General features: G+C 38.9%; 1 protein-coding gene across 4 annotated transcripts in view; it reads right to left on the reverse strand.

Annotated features, from left to right (window-relative positions):
• Positions 1-2,645: 2,645 nt before the first annotated feature.
• Positions 2,646-20,356, reverse strand: part of atp9b (ATPase phospholipid transporting 9B) — a 43,768-nt gene continuing 26,057 nt past the window's right edge. For 2 of the 4 annotated variants that reach the window (XM_025902320.1, XM_025902321.1), the window contains exons 15-31: positions 18,486-18,598; positions 16,465-16,716; positions 12,890-13,051; positions 12,573-12,665; positions 10,858-10,941; positions 10,070-10,240; positions 9,462-9,560; positions 8,589-8,678; positions 8,130-8,274; positions 7,602-7,666; positions 7,189-7,344; positions 6,910-6,974; positions 6,640-6,748; positions 6,494-6,551; positions 5,331-5,534; positions 4,743-4,775; positions 4,317-4,453 (exon numbers count right to left, since the gene is read on the reverse strand). In XM_025902320.1, coding sequence (XP_025758105.1) covers positions 4,317-4,453; positions 4,743-4,775; positions 5,331-5,534; positions 6,494-6,551; positions 6,640-6,748; positions 6,910-6,974; positions 7,189-7,344; positions 7,602-7,666; positions 8,130-8,274; positions 8,589-8,678; positions 9,462-9,560; positions 10,070-10,240; positions 10,858-10,941; positions 12,573-12,665; positions 12,890-13,051; positions 16,465-16,716; positions 18,486-18,598 — 2,036 coding nt within the window. Of the gene's footprint in view, positions 4,454-4,742; positions 4,776-5,330; positions 5,535-6,493; positions 6,552-6,639; positions 6,749-6,909; positions 6,975-7,188; positions 7,345-7,601; positions 7,667-8,129; positions 8,275-8,588; positions 8,679-9,461; positions 9,561-10,069; positions 10,241-10,857; positions 10,942-12,572; positions 12,666-12,889; positions 13,052-16,464; positions 16,717-18,485; positions 18,599-20,356 lie in introns of all 4 variants that reach the window. The other 2 variants (XM_025902319.1, XM_005452816.3) reach the window with 2 other exon arrangements.

The following is a 20,356-nucleotide window of genomic DNA, read 5'->3' on the forward strand; positions in this document are numbered from 1 at the left end:
GAAGAACTATTTGATGAAAGTGCACCAGACATGATTTGTGTGGCCAGTAGTTTAAAAAGAAAATCAATATTCTCACATTAATGTGATCATTTCTAAACACATTCTTTTCCCTGACCGCTTTTTTAACCTTCAGAAGCACTTTAATGTTTTCTGTGCTTACTTCTGTACATTTGAACAGAGCGGAGCACTTAGGCTCTTCTGTCTCCGTTTATATAAGGAGATGTTTATTTATCAACCAATGACTTAGAGCACTTCAGCTCTCTTGTTTCTGCCTCACTGGGGAGCAAATTTTGAGCTTCTGGGTGAACGTCGTCTTCTGCACGACCAACTCATCCTTGACGCTAATACGCTTCTAATCTAGGTGTTTAGCTGATGCTTACTACTGTCACTGTGCTAAAAGGGTTCTCCGTTTTTTGTTTCTCTTTTCTTTTTGCATAACTGGTCATGTGTCATCTGGCAGTGTGGACTAATTCAAATATTACTCAGTGCTAGGCAACTAATAACTTACCCAAGTTACACAGCAGTAGTTTTGGTGTACCTCGATTGAAGTGACTGATATTGAAACGATTGATCTGATGTGTCACATTCGTTGGAGTCTTTCTAAAAGAAAAAAAAGCATTGAATGATTACCTGTATGCTCAAATTGTGCTTGTTTTATTGGTGTACCTGTGCCTTTGGACCGTTATTAACAAACCCCTGATGGTCTAAAGCCAACACACAAGTGCATTAAACCTGCAGTCTTTCTAATGGCCACTAGGGGGTGAAGCCTCTGGTTGATAAGGAAGTTTACTTAATAACAGACTATGAGGAAAATCTCCTCATTCATTTATTCGATACACATTTTCCTGATGGGTTCATGGTCTAAGTTGCTAGTTTCAGGGCTTAGTGAATACAACATGTTATTCATTTTACATGAGGGTGAGTCTTCATGTTTCAAAGTCATATTCAGTTTAAAAACACAATGCTGCTTTGCTTGAGGCTTCACAACACAACCACAGTAACCATGGGCGATGGCACGCTTGCCATGTCTGTCTTTTATATACAGTCTATGGGTGGCACCTAACATTTTGGAAAAGTCACGGTCTCTGCAATGCAAATACATTTAAAACCACTTTTAAAGTGTTTTTTTTTGTTGTTGTTGTTTTTTAAGAAACAAAAATTCTAATTCTTTTATTTTTTTCCCATAAAACAAACAAACAGTGACTGTACCATTACTCAGTTTCATCAAGAACACAAATGAATCCAAGAAATCTGCAGCGGTTCTCCTTTTAGTACAATAAATCATTAGTCCCACGAGCATTATCCGGTCCATCAAAGCTCCTTGTGCAGCACATTAACTCTCTGCTTTTGCTGGTCTGGGAAACAAACCACAATAACTCTTTCATAGATGTTGCAAGAAGAGTAAAATACAACCTGCAGTGCAGCTTATTCCCCTCCCCTCCCCACAAAGCGAAAAGCGTGAGATGAAAGAACTTTTCTTAACATGTCGAAGCCATCGGACCATCACATTCATCACTGGGTCACCCTCCATCAGCAAAGTACTTCCTGCTCCATGGGGAGAAAAATTGATAGCACATTGTCTGTTTGCTCAATGGCTGCCTTAGATTACATGGTAAAACATATAGTTGCTTTTAAACAGTCATTAAAGCTTCCTCCATGCGGCTCACATTTAAAAGCACCGACTGCACGTTTGTTTCCCCTTGTTGTACATTCAGTATAGAGTAGATATTTCTCAGGTGAGGGATATTTTAATATAAAAATGGAAACGTGGGCCAGTTACAGGTTTGGGTGCTTGAAGTGATTTAAAACATGCATGTAATTTATCTTAGGTAGTCTGAAACTCGTTGCTCTTGCCAGTTTTAGCATCAACACTGATGAAAAGGGTGTTTTTAATTTATTTGTTATAGATAAGTTAAATAATTGCTAAAACTCCAAAGCATAAAATGTTTTGCTGGTTTGAAAAGGTTCATAAACTATGTTACAACTACAAGCGGCAACATAAGAGGAGGATTCCAAACTTTACACTTCATTTTCTAAATAAGTTATTTAACATGAAAATTTCTCAGCAGTGAGGCGAATCACTTAACTGTCTAAACTTTAATTATATACAAAGGGACTGGAGCATTTAGTTAATGGACAGGCGTTTAATTTTGCAAACAGACCAACATTTCAACACTACTCTGTCTTCATCAGTCTTCACATCATTGAAATGTTGCACAATTAAAAAGCTGTGACCTCATATGTGCGCCCTAGTCCCTTCTTTCTTTAAGTTTGGTATCATCCAGCTGAGACGCACCTCATACACTTCGGTGGAATACGGCTTTAGTTTAATAATAATTTGGTTAAATATGAGTTTTTGAAAATTCTGGTCACAGATTTTAAATTATTTTTCATCATTTGAGCCTTAGAAACAAATAAATGCTGTTTGTAATCTGTTACAGAAACGTTGTTTTGTTTGTAAATGTAAAAAATAAATAAATGAACACCTCTAAAGGTTCAACAATCAAGTTCGTACATAACTGAAACACTCACTTGCTCTCCAGTATTTAGTCTCTGTTTCCATCTAGTGGCCAGATGGGAAACCTAACAATGAATATATCCTGCACTGCCTCTGGTTTCTGTTAGAAAAATCCAAACCAGGAACGTTTTTAGTATTCATTATGTCTTTTTATTACTCCTTAATCAATACCAGTTTTTATAAATAACAGACATACAGTTAGAAATTGCTGTGTCAGCCATGGAAAGTAAGATCATAAGAAAAGTAACACAGAAAACAGGAATCAACAGCTGGAACTGCTGCTTGTAAGAATGAAAATCACAAATTCAAACCTTTAATGCAATTTGCATCAATGTATTTTTCCCCCCAAAGAACTACACCCAACACCGCCCCCTCAGTGTAGCTACATTTACAGCACAGCTGCCACAATCGAAACCACGTTTAGGAATAATGAACTTCAATTTATGTCAATTACATTGTTTAGTTTTTCTAAACTGAGTTTAAACTCTGTAATGTTTCTGACAAACTGACTAATAAACATAGCTAAACTGCAACCTGTATCCCTCAGCTGTACATTTACCACATCTTTTACCTTGTTTTTCTTCTTTTTATTATCTCGTCAGATGCTCACAGTACACGGAGCGAATGATAAAACTCATTCCTCCTTAAAAAGGGATGAATGTCAAAGTCCACTGCAGGTCAAAATCAAACAGAAGCAAAAGAGTTGAATTGTCAATAAAGCCCTAAAAGCTTTCAGCCAGCAGAGTTTAATCAGGGCCCTTATTATAGTTTGCCATCATGAAAAAAACTTGTTCTCCAGGAAAAGCAGCAGGATTCAAGTTCAGATATGGCTGTGGAGGCAAAAAACCCAAACAGGAACCGAAACCTCTGAGATGCAGATTGAATACATGAACATCATAATGAGGCACAAAGCGAGCTGCCACGCTGACAGGAGGACTGACGGCCACAGACGCACACAAGTGTGAAATTATACAATCAAGGCCAAACATGGAAACATTTAATACTCAGGAGTTCTGATTTTACACTACAAAGACTACGGATTGATGTCCTAAAAATGTAAAGTTCACTTCAAAGCCAGTCCCAGGAAGCTTCTGCCCTCAACACCTAAACAGCATTTTCTCTTGAATGTCATCTTAAATCTTCAGATTTTTGGTTAATGCACGTCTGTATGAGATTGAAACACAGCGAGTTTTACATTAAGAGCAGTAACAATCAAAGCTGCATGTAAAGAGTTTATTTACAGTAACACAAGAAACCAGCGAATCATCCTTTTCTCCCTTACCGCAGCTCAACACTGTTCAAACACATCGCCCAGCAACTGTAATTAATACCATTAATAAAAAAAGGTGACACTTATAATAAAAAAGTTTCCAAACGCCACATATAAAAATCTAAACACTGAAAGTAATGCATCTGAACTGTATAAAATGACGAGCTGATGTATTTAAATGCTTTAAAACAAAAGAAGGCAGGTCGACCCTTTGGGAAAAAGTGGGGTCAAGTGTTTCGGGCCTTCCAAGTGCAGTCACTTATACCACGTCCCTCTTCTTTTCCACGCCTGTACCCCTCCTCTGACGGTCTTTTATTATGTGCTCAATCTTTTCAAGTAATTCCATGTATCAGTGGCAAAACCCCCGGAAAAAAAGACAACTTCCTTTCAGTTTGTTTGTTTTTTTTGATTGTTCCAGTGTTTCCTCTGTCCATCACTGAGGACCAGTGTGTACAAAAAGTGCGAAAATTACAAAGCTCATTGCTGTACAGAACTACAAACCTAACAAAAATGCAATCCCAGTTTGGCTCATGAGGAGAGCTTGGAGTAGCTTGGTGGTGAAAATTTGCGCTTCAGGTATTTGATTATGTAGAGAGGAAGACAGCTGACGAGTGTGATGGTGGACACCTTCCACAGGAAAGGCCAAGTCGTGATGAAGGACAAGTCTGTGAGAAGGAAAGAGGACAAACATCAGAGTCCTGTCATAACTCCACAGAAAATTAGGAAAGGGTAAAGACTTCATTGCAGGGACATGATCGCGCTCTAAAATTATGTTGGTGATCGTGTATTGGTCACAGCATGAAAATAAAAACTTTAACACGTGAGATGAAAACGACCCAAACGACAAAATAAACTCAAGAACATAAGATGATGCAAACATACAGATGCAAAACCAGATATATAATATCAGAGATGAAGGAGAAGGGGGTGTGAATTCACAGGCTATACACCTACCAAGGAAAGCTCCCAACGACACCCTGCCTATGCCTGTTGCCGACATACAGAAGCAAAAGAAGTGCAGCAGAAACAGTGAGTGCAGTACAAAAGGTTAGCAGTGAAGACAGAAATAAAAATAGGACAGACAGAGAGAGAAGAAAAAGACTGAGGAGGGAATAAAAGCACAGAGCTGAGGGTTTAAACAACAGCGCAACACTTAGGTGCCAAGTAGTGTTACATCAAACCAAACAGAGCAGGCACAGCGAAGAAGAAGGTGGTTCCTTGAAGTACTCAGACCAATCAATACTGGACGTATCAAACCAAAAGTAAAAGCTTTCCTCACACCAACTGTTCAAGCTGTTCACAAGCAGGTTAGTTGACTGTTTAGCAACTGAAAAATAGCATATTTGCATCACTCTTCATGGTTGTTCAGACTAAAGTTCAATTCAGCAGATTAAAGTACAACAATAAATTCTCATACAACATTTCATATAACTATTTAATATGATTTTTAAATATAAAGATATTCTATTAACTCCTGAAACTTGAAATGTGTAAAAGGTCAGTAAACGAGTAGTAAAAAACTCTGAGGAAAGGTATACCTACCAAAGTACTCGTTGAGGAAGGCGAGTGAGGCGAGGTAGCAACCCAGGCTGAAGAACTCAGCCACCACCATGAGCCAGTGCCAAGTGCGGATCGTCAGCGCCACCATCAGCAGCTCAGTCAGGATGAGCGCCGTGAAGGAGATGGCAACCACGTGAACGAACTCCGACTCGAACAGCACCAGCGCGCCGTACATGAGGATGCCCCCTGGTGGCGCCAAAAGAAACATGCGGACTTTAAAAACTTCTTTGCTCCATAAGGTCTGAATCCATGCGATTTGTTGGGCGTAAACATTTCTCTTCTATCTTTGGGGCTCAGTACCAGATAGTTTTTCCATGTCTAGGCTTAACTAAAATTACATTACTCATTATTCATTCAGGACTTGCTGTGCACCAGATCTCCCTTTAAGAAATCACGATTGTTTTCTAAAGATAAACTGGCCTAGTCTATCAGTTTCATCAACAGTGGTCTGGGACACTGAGTTAAGGATTATGGTGTCTGCAGGTAAGGACTGATTCAATAACATTATTTATGAGGCTGAAGGATCCACAATGACTCCCAGTGTGTCTCACTCTTCAGTGTCCAGACACACACTCATCTTTGGGCGCCTGCTGTATCTTGATAGCCTTTCATTTTATCATAACACTACACAAATTGAGCTTAATAGCCTATAACTGATCACCTAATTGCTTTTTCATATTGGCTTAATACAGCACATTCCACCAACTCAAGGTCTGTAATAAATTATGCCCGATCAGTTCCTAATATTTTCTTCCTTTCATATTGCTTTTTTTCCTCTCCACATACCGAGTATTGGCCTTTAATTAAAAACCTCGAGCTGTCAGGAAGTCACGCTTGAGCAAGAACATAGATCTTTCTCACTCGCTGCATGGCTTAGCGATTACAGAAATATCGATTTACTGGACAGACAAAAGCTTGCATGTAAAAGCGGATGGCGGTTGGAAACCTTAGATACTGAGAAATGGAGTGCACGAGGGTTTGAAGGGGCCCCGGGACTGTGCTACTAGACAATGCACAAATGATGAAATGGTGGCTGAAGAGTTGCTCTGACAGTTTAAAGATAGAATCACGCTGTAGATGGTTCTGCTATAACTTGAAGTTGATTTTAGGAAGCAAATGTGAGTGAATGATAAGGAAAAACATACCTTGATAGACACTGATCAAAACCCAAATGAGGAAAGTCTTGAAAGATAATGAACGTCCCTGAAAGAGAGAAAAAAAATGTTGTTACTTGTTTAACTTCTAATGAAGGAAAGCTGTCAAGAACAAAGAGTAAAAAATGGGATTAAACCTTAGTGAGGTCCTTATAAAGCTCTGGGTAGAGCAGGGCCATCTCTGGCTTCACATCTTGGTCCAGGACCAGGGAGAATACAGGAAACATGGTGTAGATAGTCGCATAACTACACACAAGGTAAAAAAAAAAAAGAAAGAAATGAGAGATGAAGAGAGGAGAGGCAACAAAACTGAAGGTTATATGATCAAATACTGTAGAAGCTTGCATCAGGGTTATGCTGTTGTGAAGCTGTCCTTACACTGGACCCATGAGACTTCAGGTACTCACCCGACCATGAGGAAACCCTGGTACAGAGGCACAGAGGCAAAGTAGAAGATGGAGGAGAAGACGGCCTGAGGACAGGACACAAAACTGGTGTCATAAAGTCACCAAATCAGAAATTTTAATGCCCCTACGGTGGCGAATTTGTCATTTCATTTTACCCGCAAAACAAGTTTCATGATGAACTCATTAAGAACGATCAAAAGCAAAATATAGGCTCAAAATATGCAAGAAGAAACATACAGCATTTGCAGTGTTTTGTCTGTGTTTTAATTATTGCTGTACCTGCATGGTGGAGATGATCATGCCCCTGTGCATGACGAACTGGCCAAGCGCTGCAGAACGCTTGTAGCTGTTCCTGCCGTGAACCATGAGCAGGCGGCCAATGTGCTTAAACTGAGTGATGGAGAAGTCTGCAGCCAGCGACGCCTGCTTCCCTTCCTATGTGAAACAAACAGAATAAAGATGCTAAGCTAAAGACAAGTAGAAAAAAAACTTCAGACATTTCCCCGACCTCTAACAACTGCTTTTTCTTTCTTTTTTCTTCACAGTTTAAAGACATGCCACTTCGTTTTACCAGTTTTATAACTGAGGGATCTGAGTCAAGGTTTTTAGAGTTTTTATGACCAAATTAAGTTACAGGACCTAATCCAGGATAACACACACACGCTCTGAATGAAATGTGCAGTAGGCTTTACCTTTCCTTCAATCCCGATGCCACAGTCTGCAGCCTGGATCATACTGACATCATTTCCTCCGTCACCTGTCACAAAATTACAAATTACATGATGCAGTTTCTAGAAGTAGCAGCTGTAATGGGCATTTTAAATCAGTGAGTTTTCACTGCCATCTTGTGGACACATGCAGTAGTACTCAGTCTAAGACTACATGAATCTTTCTCTAACCCAACTAAAATCAGTGATGTTAAACTGTCACATCTGGGATGGGACGGTTCAGTGACTTTGAAATTATGTGTTTTTCTCTGAAGCACTTTACAATATTAACCAGTTGAGCTTTTATCCCAAACACGAGTATAAAATCGGTCTGGTTTAATTTGTCTGTTCACCAGAGTTTTATAAATGGTAAACACTTTCCTCTCGAAAAGATGGGGCTAAATTCACACAGATATTTCTCCCGCTAACAGATTTTCCCAGGCTGTCCGTGGATCGCAGCCAAATGCCTTGTGGGCAAGCAGGTCTGCCGCCCCTATATCTGTCAACGCTTACCTATGGCGCAGGTTCTGTTGGCTGTGTGCTGTTGGAGGAGTCTGACGATCTGAGCTTTCTGAGTTGGAGAGCAGCGACAGCAGACCACTGCCGGACACTGACATGCCAGCTCCACAAACTCGTGCTCATAGTACCGCAGACACACCTGTAACACCACAAAGGAAGTAGCATACATTCAAAAAAACAAACAAAAACAGAGGTTGTGTGACATAAATTAACTTGTTGACCAGAAAACAAGGTCATAGTGAGTGAAAATGTTAAATTCCTGCTTAACTTCTTTTTTTTTTTTTTTTTTTTTTTAAATTTTCAGCTTAGTGTTCCAGTTGTTTTTATTATCTTTTCCTCTCCAACTCCTCCACTTCTTGGGTGAACTCCAAAGTGTTAGTTTTGGCTAAGAAGTACACCCTCAACATCATCGGCTGTGCAAGCGTCACTGTGCGCTGCACTGTGCTGTAGTACCTCTAAGGAGTCTCCTGAGATGACCAGAGCACAGTCATGTTTCCTTCTGAAGGCGTTCAGCTCCAGATGGGCCTCTCCTCTGTTTGAGACCTGCTCGAGAGCCACACAATACAATTATCCACAAGAACATTTAGGCTTTTTGTTATCGCACATTTAATCTTAGTGAACAGCTATCTGTTTTGGAAAATGCAAAGAGGACAAGATGTTTGCTGCCTTAAGCTTTCCATTTACTCTTTGAAGTTTACTTATAGACCCATTTCTACTAATCAGGCAGGCTTCTCTCACATGCAGGCAGACAGTCTGTATAGAGGCAAAATGCAATCGTGAAATGAAGAGCTAACATAATATATCTGCTTTTGTAATACAGTGGATAGAAAAGTAGTCTCTAATACAGCCATATACACCTGCCTGCTCCCTTACGTCTGCCAATCAGCAGCTCTTTAAGGTGCCAAACACCAAGAGTAAATTTAGAGGTGACCGTGCTTTTGCTGTAGCTGCTCCAAAGTTGTAGCATGATCGGCCGTTGCACGTTAGGCAGACCTCTTCTCTTTCTGATTTTAAAACTCCTCTTAAACATATTTACTTGGGGAATAATTTGGCACTTTTTAAGAGATTGACTCTATTTGTTTTCCTATTTTTTTCTAATTCTCTATTTTTTAACATGTTTGATTTCATTGTTTATGCTATTTGTATATTTACAAGACTTTAAAACAGTGGTTTTATTTTAAAGTGCTTTAAAAATAAAGGTGGTATGGTAACCATAATCTCTTATCCACCCTGAAAACTGAGAGTTACACCCAGAGTGTGAAGCAGCCAACTAGCCGACAGGTCCTTTTATGCAAACACTGTATGTTTTCAAATAAAACAGCGCACCGGTCTGAAGACGTGGATGTCTTGGTTCCTGGAAACCAAATGAGAGCTTTTAGCGATGCACGTAGCCGTCTCAAGCTTGTCCCCAGTCAGCATCCAGATCTGAGAAGAAAACAACATGAAGAAACACAAAATGTTACAGAAACAGCACAAAAATGGAGTAAAATTAAGCAAATATGATCTTCAGTTATCTCCAATACTTTATGGTTAATTAACATGAAAATACATCAAATTTTGATTAGGTCTAATATTATAGTTTTCCTGCTTTTTATCCCTCCTGAAGTACTTATTAAACAACTTTCATTCAAGGTATGAATATTGTTGTTTAAACATAATGCTAAAAAGCAGCAAAATGAATTTTTTCTTCAGTCTTGATTGAGAAAAATTAAGCAGATAAATCCAAAGCATGCTTCAATCTTTTAATTATTTCTTTCACCTTTTTCTTTTACTCTTTACATTAACGCTACCATGTCATTATTACTTTAATACTTTTGTTGGACTGCAACAAAGTAAATAAATCAAAGTGGAGATGATCTGAAAAGAAAAAAAAAAACCCTCCACAAACAACTTTGTAGCATCGGTCTAGCGTCCAGTTTTATTTCTGCACCAACCTTGATGCCAGCATTTCTAAGCAGCTCCAGCGTGGGCCTGACGTCTGCTTGTAGCTGGTCTTCCACACCAGTCAGACACAGAAGCTCCATCTCTCGCTCGAGACTCTCCACCACTGCTGCAACCTTCAGGGTTCGATCGTGGATACTCAGCTTTGCTTGATTGTAGCGATTCTGCACAAAAAAAAAGGAGAAAGAACAAAAATATCGAATAAAATCATGAAGCAATTCAGAGCTTCAGAACAGCAAATAGTGGACAGACCTGTTATTCTCCCTTTAGAGTACTGTGAACTGCAGAGACTACAAAACCAATAAACTTATTTACAGGCAAACATGACAGTGATCTGAGGATTATGATGGGTTTGTGGTTGCTTACTAATGTCAAAGAATTCTTTTTTTATGATTTACTTAAACATTTGTTTCTTCTACTCTTATAAGTTCTTTCATTATTTTGTTTAAGACAGAGGAACAACAAACTTCACCCTCAAAAATGACCGTACAGTGAAAACACCTATTTAGATTTTCATTTGGAGGGCTGTCAGAGTAGACTATATTAGATTTAAAGAGGTACACATCGTTCCTAATACACCAACAACTGAGTGTAAGTTAAATACAGAACTGTAGAGCTTGTGTAACAATGTGTAAAGGACCTGAAAAAGACCAAACATGGTCTGCTGCTGTTATATTGATACAGGTTGTATTACCCATCACAGATAACATGTGATTCTCTGAAGAAACAAAAACAGAGAATCACATACACAGAACACAGACACTAAAGTGTTCCTGCATACCTCAAAGTCCTGATACTGCTCCTCAGATAAACATTTCTTCGCCACCACCAGAGTCCTCAGGCCCTCTCTGGCCATGTTCCCACACTGAAAGGAAGGAGATCAGAGATCTATTTCAGGGGTGTTTTCAATCTCAAGTATCTTTCAAAAGCTTCATCTCTCTTGACTGAAGTAGAAGATGTCGTGTATTAACAATAAATGTTTGCGTATGTTTCCCCGAGATGAATTTCAATCAAATCTAGGGCAGATAAGTTCTTCTATTAGAGCAGCTGCTGTGGAAGTACACCATGCAGACACTACTGTCAATAACAGCATATTGTTACCAACACCAAAAGAAATCAATATTGAATAACATACCCTGTGGTGAAATTCAGAGGACACAGTAAAACAAAGGGATGGATGGCAGTTTATTTTTGATATGAAACACCAATAGGGCCAATCTGTCCACTTGATTGGTTATTGACAAGCTGAGTAACTGCAGCGCGTTGATCTGACAACGGGATATTACGGCCAACAGGACATCATTAGCACCATTGTTCAAGAATATGACATACTGTAATTACTTCAACTTTATCTAGGTCACTAATTAAATCAAAAGCTGCCCCCGGTGCTAAATGACTCAATAATGCCAATATAATTATGAACATATGCGCACAAGACCTTCGACCACCGAACTGGTGTAGGTGGCCTGTTGATCTTTTGATGAAATGTCCCCATTAATAGAGATGCCATAAGCAGCTAAGCTCTCGTATAGTTGTTATTCATGTTGGTTAGTTTATTACTTTACACAAGTAGAAACAAATTCCAGGTTTAAAAAACATACTGGCAGAGTTCCCACATGTAACAATGTTAAAGATACTTAAACCTTAGATTTAACGTGTATCATCTTTATTATAGAAAGATGTTTGGACTATATTTAGTATACATTAAATCAACATGCCTTTTTAAGACATGAAATTGCATAACGTATTTTTAAAGCAGGTGTTTTTCAGCACAACTTTTATTTATTTAGTTTGAGTTCAACAACTATATTTAAAATCTTTTATATTTAAAGCTCCACAATCCCTTAACTATTATGTTATGTGAGAACGGCATGCGTCAACAGTTCACACAAAAATGTTTTGAGGATGCATCCAGACTGATTAGAGCACAATGTTTCTTGTCCCTGCTCCAAAACCTGCAATTATGCTGTCTGCCCATCATTTTACACAGACTGTAATTACAAGTAGCCAAGAAGAAAAACTGGTTACATCAGCCCTAATTCCAATTCTGAGTCAGAGATATTGAGAATTGTGACAGTGACAATCTAAAAGATCTACAAATCGGGGACCTAAGCACTGGGAGCCAGTTAAACCGGGTTCCTTCAGCATAAGCAAGTTATATACAAGAACTTTTTAATGGTACTAAAAATGAAACAGAATCTCAGAAAGACCAAACGGGTAACAGTCTTTATCTGGCAGTTGTCGAAAATTAAAACGAACAAAGCTGAGGCACTAATTTGACAAACTGCACCAATCCAAGCGTGCTGCCTTATAGTAAGTGTGTGCAAACACATGATTCTCATCCTGCTCTGTTTGGGGTACATCATGTACAAAATAACAACTAAAATTTGGTTAAGACCAATTTTAATGGAATTTGCGCTTCTTTGATCCAGTTCTGTCCAAACTATATTTAAAGGAAGTATCCAGTAAAATCTTTGATATGACTCCAATTTGTACCTCTTCTTCCAACCAGTCATTATACTGGACGATGCTCGCCATGGCAACATCAGCACCCTTCATGTAGAAAGTGATATCCCCCGTTGACTCCTCCTAAATAGTTGGAAAACAAAAATAGCTACATTTCTTCTAAATTTGAAGGCATTACTGTGGAAACTAAGCTAAACAGAGGCAGCAATAAACAGAATTACAAGATTAGGTTCAAACCCATCTTAAAAATTAGCCTTCATTATGTGCAGGAATAACAGAAACAGGCATGACTCAGACCACACAACAAGGAGGATCCACACCCACCCACACAATAATATTATACACACCCGAACAATGATGCCCATCCTTTTGCTCTCAGAGGTGAAGGGGAAGATCTGCAGGATGTAAAAGGAGAGAATCTGTCCAGAGGGAGTCTTCAGCTGCAGGGAGGTCAGGTCTCTGTTCACCAGGGTCAAACCAACGCTTTCTGTCCACCGCACCAGCGCCACCTGAGGAAGATTCGATGCTTTGACTTTAATAAAACAGCAAGATACAGACAAGATATACTCGTTCAAAATGTTTGAGGATCAACTGAAAATACTTAAAATCTTTATTTTAGGATGATTGTTTGATAAAACTAACAAGAAAATCAGTTGATCAATCAAAGTTGACAACATGTAAGCTGATTAAATGTACTTTCACATGCACTTAAAGGATGAGAGAGTGTTACGGCATCTCCAGAGCTGCTGAGCTCTTCCCATTCAGCTCCACATAAGTGTTTTTCTGTTTCTCTTTCCTCTTTTTCCCCTCAGCAGGAACTGCGGCCCCCGAGTGAGTGTTCAGCTGCACACGACTCAATCCTCAATGGGTTCATTTTCAATTTGCTCACTCAAAGGTTGTTATTATACTCTGACCTACAAATTAGAACTTCCTGTTAATACCCCATCATTTCTCCTGCTCCCCCTTTGAGCTCCGTAAAAAGGCTGCCTATATTTACTTAACACACATCTGTGTGCCATTATCCTGTGTGTGTGTTCACATAGCTGCACATGGACACACATGAATTGACACACAACATGTGCTGACATTAAACCGAGTCCTTTTAATCTACTTTATCAGCTCTACAAAAACTATTTAAAGCTTTGTCAACTTTGATACAAATTGCATGTGATTCAAACTGCGTGTGTTACAACATTAATAAAAAACGACTGCTGCTGACTAGTTTACTGCAATGGCAGACGTTCTTAAACAACACGATCAATCATTTCAACTGTGTTCACTGTGTTTTAGCAGCCATGTAAATCACAATAGCAGCAAGTGGACTCTGAACAGTTAAATTCTTTTTTCTGCTGTAATGTCACTGGCAACATAAAAGGGTGCACCCTCAAGAGCTCAATTTATTTTGGGATCATTTGACACACTTTAGATTTGAAAGAGTAACAGTATCTCAAGACAGAGCAGAAATTGTGCATCTGGATTCATGAGAAACTTCTGTTGGTAACTTGTTTATCCCAAATACAAAACTAGAAATCGTCTTGTTTGCGTCTTCTTTTTGCATTTGAGTAAAAGTTCTTGCATAACCAGTTTAACAAACCTTTACAGCCGTCCTGTTATTTGTACACATTTTTAACTGTTATTGATAAGCACACAGGGACACATGCAAACTTAACAGGAAAGAAAAGTATATTTATTTGATTATCATTGTGGTGTAATCGACACCATTTAATTAGCAAGGAAGCATTGCAGTTTGGTGATTTTAGAACTGAATGAACTGAACCTAAATTCTTTTTTTAAACTTTGGAAATTGGATTTACCTGAGAAAATGCAGTGGTAAATTAAAAAGCATTGTCCCAGCATGTTCATATCATCCTTTTTTGACACCGAGTTATCTTCATAAAGCATTTGATTTTAGCTCCAAATAAAAATTATCAACATTGTGACAGAGTCTAAGAAGTCGAATATTAATACCAGTTAGTAATCAGCCAGTGACCACCTTTCAAAGCTCAGTGTAACTGCTTTTCAACTACAGGAACTGAATGGATCCAACCTGGTGTTTCCCATGACATGAATCTTAGGGAAACTTGTACAAAGATTTCTCTTTTTCCTGGCTTTTCAACGGCATTTTGCAAACTTGGAAGGATCAGACGGTCACTGTAAAGCTAATGTGCCTTGCATGTACGTCATTAAAAAGGAAGTAGCAAAGACATAATTTTATACAAGAGCCTATTAAAGGTGAAATAGCAGCTGCTACAAATGTTTTTCTTTTCTTGTAGTGGAGATGAAGTGACACAGTTCTCCTGATCTTAATGACAGCTGAACAATAACGGTCAACAGACTTCTCAATCCAGAAACACCAGGCGTGTAATTTAATACGAGCTCCTGAAAGGTAACAAAATGTAGGAAAGAAAAAAAAAGCCACGCACATTCAGTGTTTAAAGGCTACACTCAAATATTTTTTTCCTAATCAGACCACAGGTTGGACGACCTGTGTTCTGATCCCAGTAGCTTCCACTTTATAATGACTGCTTATGATATCCGAAATGATGAGCTGGCCAAACAAACTAAGAGAAGTATAGCGGCTGAGACCGGATGCTGCATTCGATGAGACGAAGGATTCAAAAGGAGAGAAGGAAATGAAAGGACAGAGAAAGAACAAAGGAGAGAGTGAAAGGGGAAGGGAGAGTTCTACCAACAATCACAGATCTACACCTCTCATCCTCTCAGAGAGAAAATTAAATATTGATCAATCCAAGCAGTGAGACAATAGAGGGAGGAGAGAGAGCAGAAAGAGGGGATATAAATAAATATACCCATCAACTTGGAGGGAGGTAGTGCAGGTAAAACAGAAAAATCAGATTTATCTTTTAATACACTTTTATCTTTATTTTGATTGCCAAAGGTTGCAGGGGGTAAAAAGAACCTTTGCCAGTCTCACATAGGCTTTACGAACCTTCACATGTCAGTGGTGATAAACATGCCGATAATGTTGCAGTGGGCCTTTAAGGGTAGATTAACTCTCCTCCAATCTGCATTAAACTACTATTAAAAAAAACAACAAAACAAAAGCCTGACTTTTTTTGTTGTTTTCCCTCTGTGTTTTATGTGTTCTCCATGTAATCCAACTCTCGTGTTACATGGAGAAAGGAAACACTGAGGATCCTCGTGGGGACCGCGCTGCATTCTTCCTTCAGTTACAGCAGTAAATTCTCAGGCAGCTAATATAGACAATTAAAAAGCTTAACCTCTAAAAAGAGTTCATGACCTTTGACTTTCTGCCAGTGAAATGATAATTATGACTAAGCAGGATTATTTAGGATGGCTAATAAATGACACAGAAAGAGATTAGAAATATTTTTACAATGACCGTTTCAAAAGCAAAATCTCCTTTTTCTGCACCCTTTTGTTTGGTATATGCATGTTTTCTCCCACAAAATATTAAAAGGTGCTAAGATAAAGATTTAAGCTGACTTTAAAATATATTATGATTTCCCAAAGACTCTGAATGAGGTGGGAATCACCCAGAAACGTTACCCATGACAAGGGCAGTATTGTCACAATTTGTCACACACAGATTATTTAAACACATCTGTGTGACTGTAGAAAAAATGGACTCTAAAAGGTAAAGAAAATAATTTTATGTAGTGCACTGTGTTCAATTCAGACAGTTATTCAATCTTAACAATGTGCTGATTTAATTCATTAGCTTTCTATTTTACGTTCCCTGCCAGCTTCCAGCTCCAAATGTAATCTGCATCACAACAAGTTAACCTCTGTTAACCCAAAGTAGTCATAAAATATTGTTTATGACAAGTGAGGAAAACTGTGACCCACCCAAATTAGATAAGTCTGCTAAATATGAGGTGGAAATAGAGCTATAATCTAATCTTTGACGACCAGGGTAACCACTGCGCTTTATAGCTACCTCATCTGGGCTGGAGGCTTGATACGTGCGGTTGTCATCACTGAAGTCCTGGTCAGCTTCTGCAGATTCAGTCTCCCCGTTTACGCCGGCATGCGACTCGTACACCGGTGTGACGTTGTGGCACAGGGCGATGGCTTTCACGGCCTCGTGGATGCGGCTGCTAACGCTCTTACGAACCTTCGGGCCCGATGCCTGGGTCTTCCGCGATGGCGTGGCACCAGTGGCACTACCACTGGATGGCTGGGAAGTTGCCTGAAACAAGAACAAACAGTCTGCAGCTGACAACAGTTTCTGTCCAGACTTGTATTAAATATTTAGTTTTTTGAAAGAACTTCATAGATTTGGGCTCAACTGTTCCTGTGTTATGGCACTGAGTAATGGAACAATGGCCAGCGTAGTGTTGCACAGTTAAATGAACCTTTGAGCTGTTGTATACAAAATGTCATCGCTTTTTTTTAAAAATCCTTTTAAACATTTTTGTGAAATATTGAAATATCCATGTGAATTCTTGAGTTATGGCTAAAAATGTGTTTGCAAGGTACCAAATCCAGTGCCTAAAAGAACTGAATCTGGAGTATATTTATATATCTATTTATGTATATTTATCCCTGCAGACACAGTAAGAAACAGCTAGTTCTTATCAATCTGACACACCTGTTCAAGCTGGATGACACAGCGAGGGAGAGAACTGCAGCATAATCTCTATCATGTTATATTTAGTTTGAGGGCCTTTACATTTTCATCTCTTTTGACAACAACTATCAGTGTGGCGATTACTGAGCATGACAACAGTCCACAGAGCCAGCTGTAGTTGACAGGAGGACTGCACTCTACTGAGCATTAGACTTTGGCTTATTATTAGACTTGAGTCCTGCTGAGCAGAGAAAGGGGCTGACGGGAGTACAGTAAGTACACAAACTTTATCTAAAGGGATTGAAAGATCTACAGGGAGAGATTATTATGCCATTCACCCAGATAAACAGTGTCACAGATATAAATGGAGGATTTCTACTAAATGTACAACAGATACTTGTAGGCAAAAGTTGTGATTAAATTAAGACCTTAAAGTGGGCTTTTTCAGAATATATTATAAATGATCCTCTGTAAATTTTACACATCACTGTGAGAGTACAGTACAGAAAAAAGTATAGTATAGCACAAATGAGAGAGGCACTGCTGATCAGCACTGCTTCAGCTGTTCTGCGCTAAAAAGACTAGTCATTTTTCATTAGCTGAGATTAGACATAAGGGTGCGGGGCAGATGGTTTCAGCCTCGACCAGCTGTTTGGAGCTGGCTGAGAGCGAACAATATAATTCTGTCAAGACTGCAGCCAGATCTGAGCCACCCAGTGAGGAAACACTTGCTTACAGTACAGGGAGTCTCTCAGGGACGCCGCATGATGAATGGACAATATGGGCTTCTTTCCTGGAAAACTTATTCTTAGCTCAATATAAAAATTGATTAAACTGATCCGCAGAGAGGGGCAGGAATAAGCGGGAAAACACTGAGGGAAAAAAAAGTATTAATTTTAACTGGATACGCTCCCATGCTGGGCACAAATTTTCAAAAGTCAAGTAAATTGTGTCCCCAGTGTCCATCATTAGACATATATGTTATAGTTTTAAGGGAATACTGAGTGAACAATCACACTAAACAATCATTATTCTGAAATTTACAAAAAAAATGTCTTTTTTCATAATATGGATGCTAAGTGAAAACAATTCAGTGCTGAAAAAATGTTGCATAGATTTTATTTTAATTGAATTAAAATATTCTGCAATATTTTCATATACACAAATACACTCACACCAATTAATGCACACAAACAAATCAGCATGGAGGTGAGCTGAAGGCAACCAGACTTCTTTTTTAGGTTCATGAAAAGATTTCAATCCAACAGGCTTTATTGGTTTATTGGTAAAAAAAAATCAGTCCAGATGCCTTTAACTCAGGTCCTCAAGACATACACAGACTAACAGTAGCTGGGTTTTCTTAACCACAAGTCATTAAGGTGGCTCACCTGTGCGTATGACTGGACTATATGGCTTTGGATCTCATCCATGGTGTCTGTGCCATAGGATACTGTTCCCAGGTGGAGTCGCTTGAATATCATTTCGTTTTGTGTCAGAGTGCCTGCAGTTCAGAAGATTATTTTCACATTACCATATAAAGCAAACAGAACATCCACAGCACCTGAATCACAATTCAACAAACTCTCAAAAGATAATGTTTAAGACCCATCGCAAGTGTAGAATATCAGTACTGTGTTTACTACCATTATGTCATGTGTTTTAATAAGACAAGACATAAATAACATTTTTGGTACAAATCCGCAATCTTTGTTATTGCTGGTCACAACTGTGATGAAATTCTCCCTGAGAGAAACTGAGCAGCTCCTAATTTGGCATCTCTGAACTCCAGCTTCTTGTATCATCTTACATATACACAGATACCCATCAAGCTACAACAGTATCAGATGCCTTATTTATTGTGCAAGCTCTAATGGCTTCCCAAAATTAATAGCTAAAATCGTCCTTGCTTTAAATGTGCAAGCAATCCCCTTCAAGGTTGTCACCTTGTGCTCCCAGCCATCCTGCAAAGTTTGGATCACCACCTAGATACAGCACAGGAAACAATCTGTTTATTTGACTATGCTTCTAAGAACTTTATGCTAGGTTTGTGCCTTAAGAAGCTTTATATAAATAAACTTTACTTATGTCTTTGGTGGTCTTTCCAAAACCCAAGCCCAAAAAAGGAACGTCAGGTCTAGAGTGTTAGCAGGAGAATATTTTCTTTTCTAAAAATCATGGGATTACGAACTCTATTAGATCACCAATTCATGGTGTAAGAGTTGCAAAGATGCAAAGGTCACTAAAAATCTGTGATACTTGACAAATTTTGGTGATATTCACTTCCACGAAACAAAATCTCATCCGAAAGCAGAAGAAGAGCTGTGAGCAGTGCATTGCTAAACACAAAGACAACCTCGCAGAGCATGACAACCGTTCTGATGTTGCAACTCTTAGGAGATACTACACTTCCACGTTCACTACATGGACAAATTGCTTTCCAGCACATTAAGAGGAAATCAAAATAAAACAAAAACTTCTCATGACGAGAGCTTTTTATTTCTAGGACTGAAGATATGAAATATTTGCATGACAAATAGAAGCTGTTAATGCAATTTCCCTGAATAATCATAAAGAGTTTATTACACAACTGTATACAATAACAAAATTAAGAGAGATTCAGCCTCTCTGAAAGCTCAGACACACACACACAGCACAGCGCTCGTCTTCATAGGACCGTTTCCAATATATCATGGGACCTGCAGGGTGGTGCATTTGCCTTCTCACTGACCTAATCTCATTACCAATATGGACTGCATGTCCTTTCTAACTATCAGACAAGACACAACATTGCATACAAAAAGACTGAGTGAATGTTCAGACACTAAAAGCAAAAGAAAAAAGAGAAATCCTTGAAAATGGGGGCAATGGCCTTGTTTAATGGATGTTGGTTGCCAGAATGTGTGCTGATAGAGCGTAAAGCTGATTAGAGGGCATCTAACTTCCAAAAACATTAGAGGCACAGAGTTAACCAATTCTAATGGATTGATTGTTTGTTCTTTTTTTCCATGTACTTTAACTACCAACCTGGATAAATAGGCTCTAAAGCTAATCTATTCCTACCTAGATCAGTGGGGGAAGACAAAGAAGCATATTAGGACCCCAGCAGGAGTTTATCACTCTGACACACCGTCTAGAATTAGAAAAGAGCAGCCATTTGTTTATTAGCGAAACACGCCACAATAGGGAAATAAGGAAACTTGAGGACTCCTGAGAAGCCCCTGAAAACTCTGGATTTTTCCTCGGTTCTCCGTTTTAACTC

The sequence above is a fragment of the Oreochromis niloticus genome, linkage group LG22 (genome assembly GCF_001858045.2).
Source record: "Oreochromis niloticus isolate F11D_XX linkage group LG22, O_niloticus_UMD_NMBU, whole genome shotgun sequence".
Lineage (NCBI taxonomy): Eukaryota > Metazoa > Chordata > Actinopteri > Cichliformes > Cichlidae > Oreochromis > Oreochromis niloticus.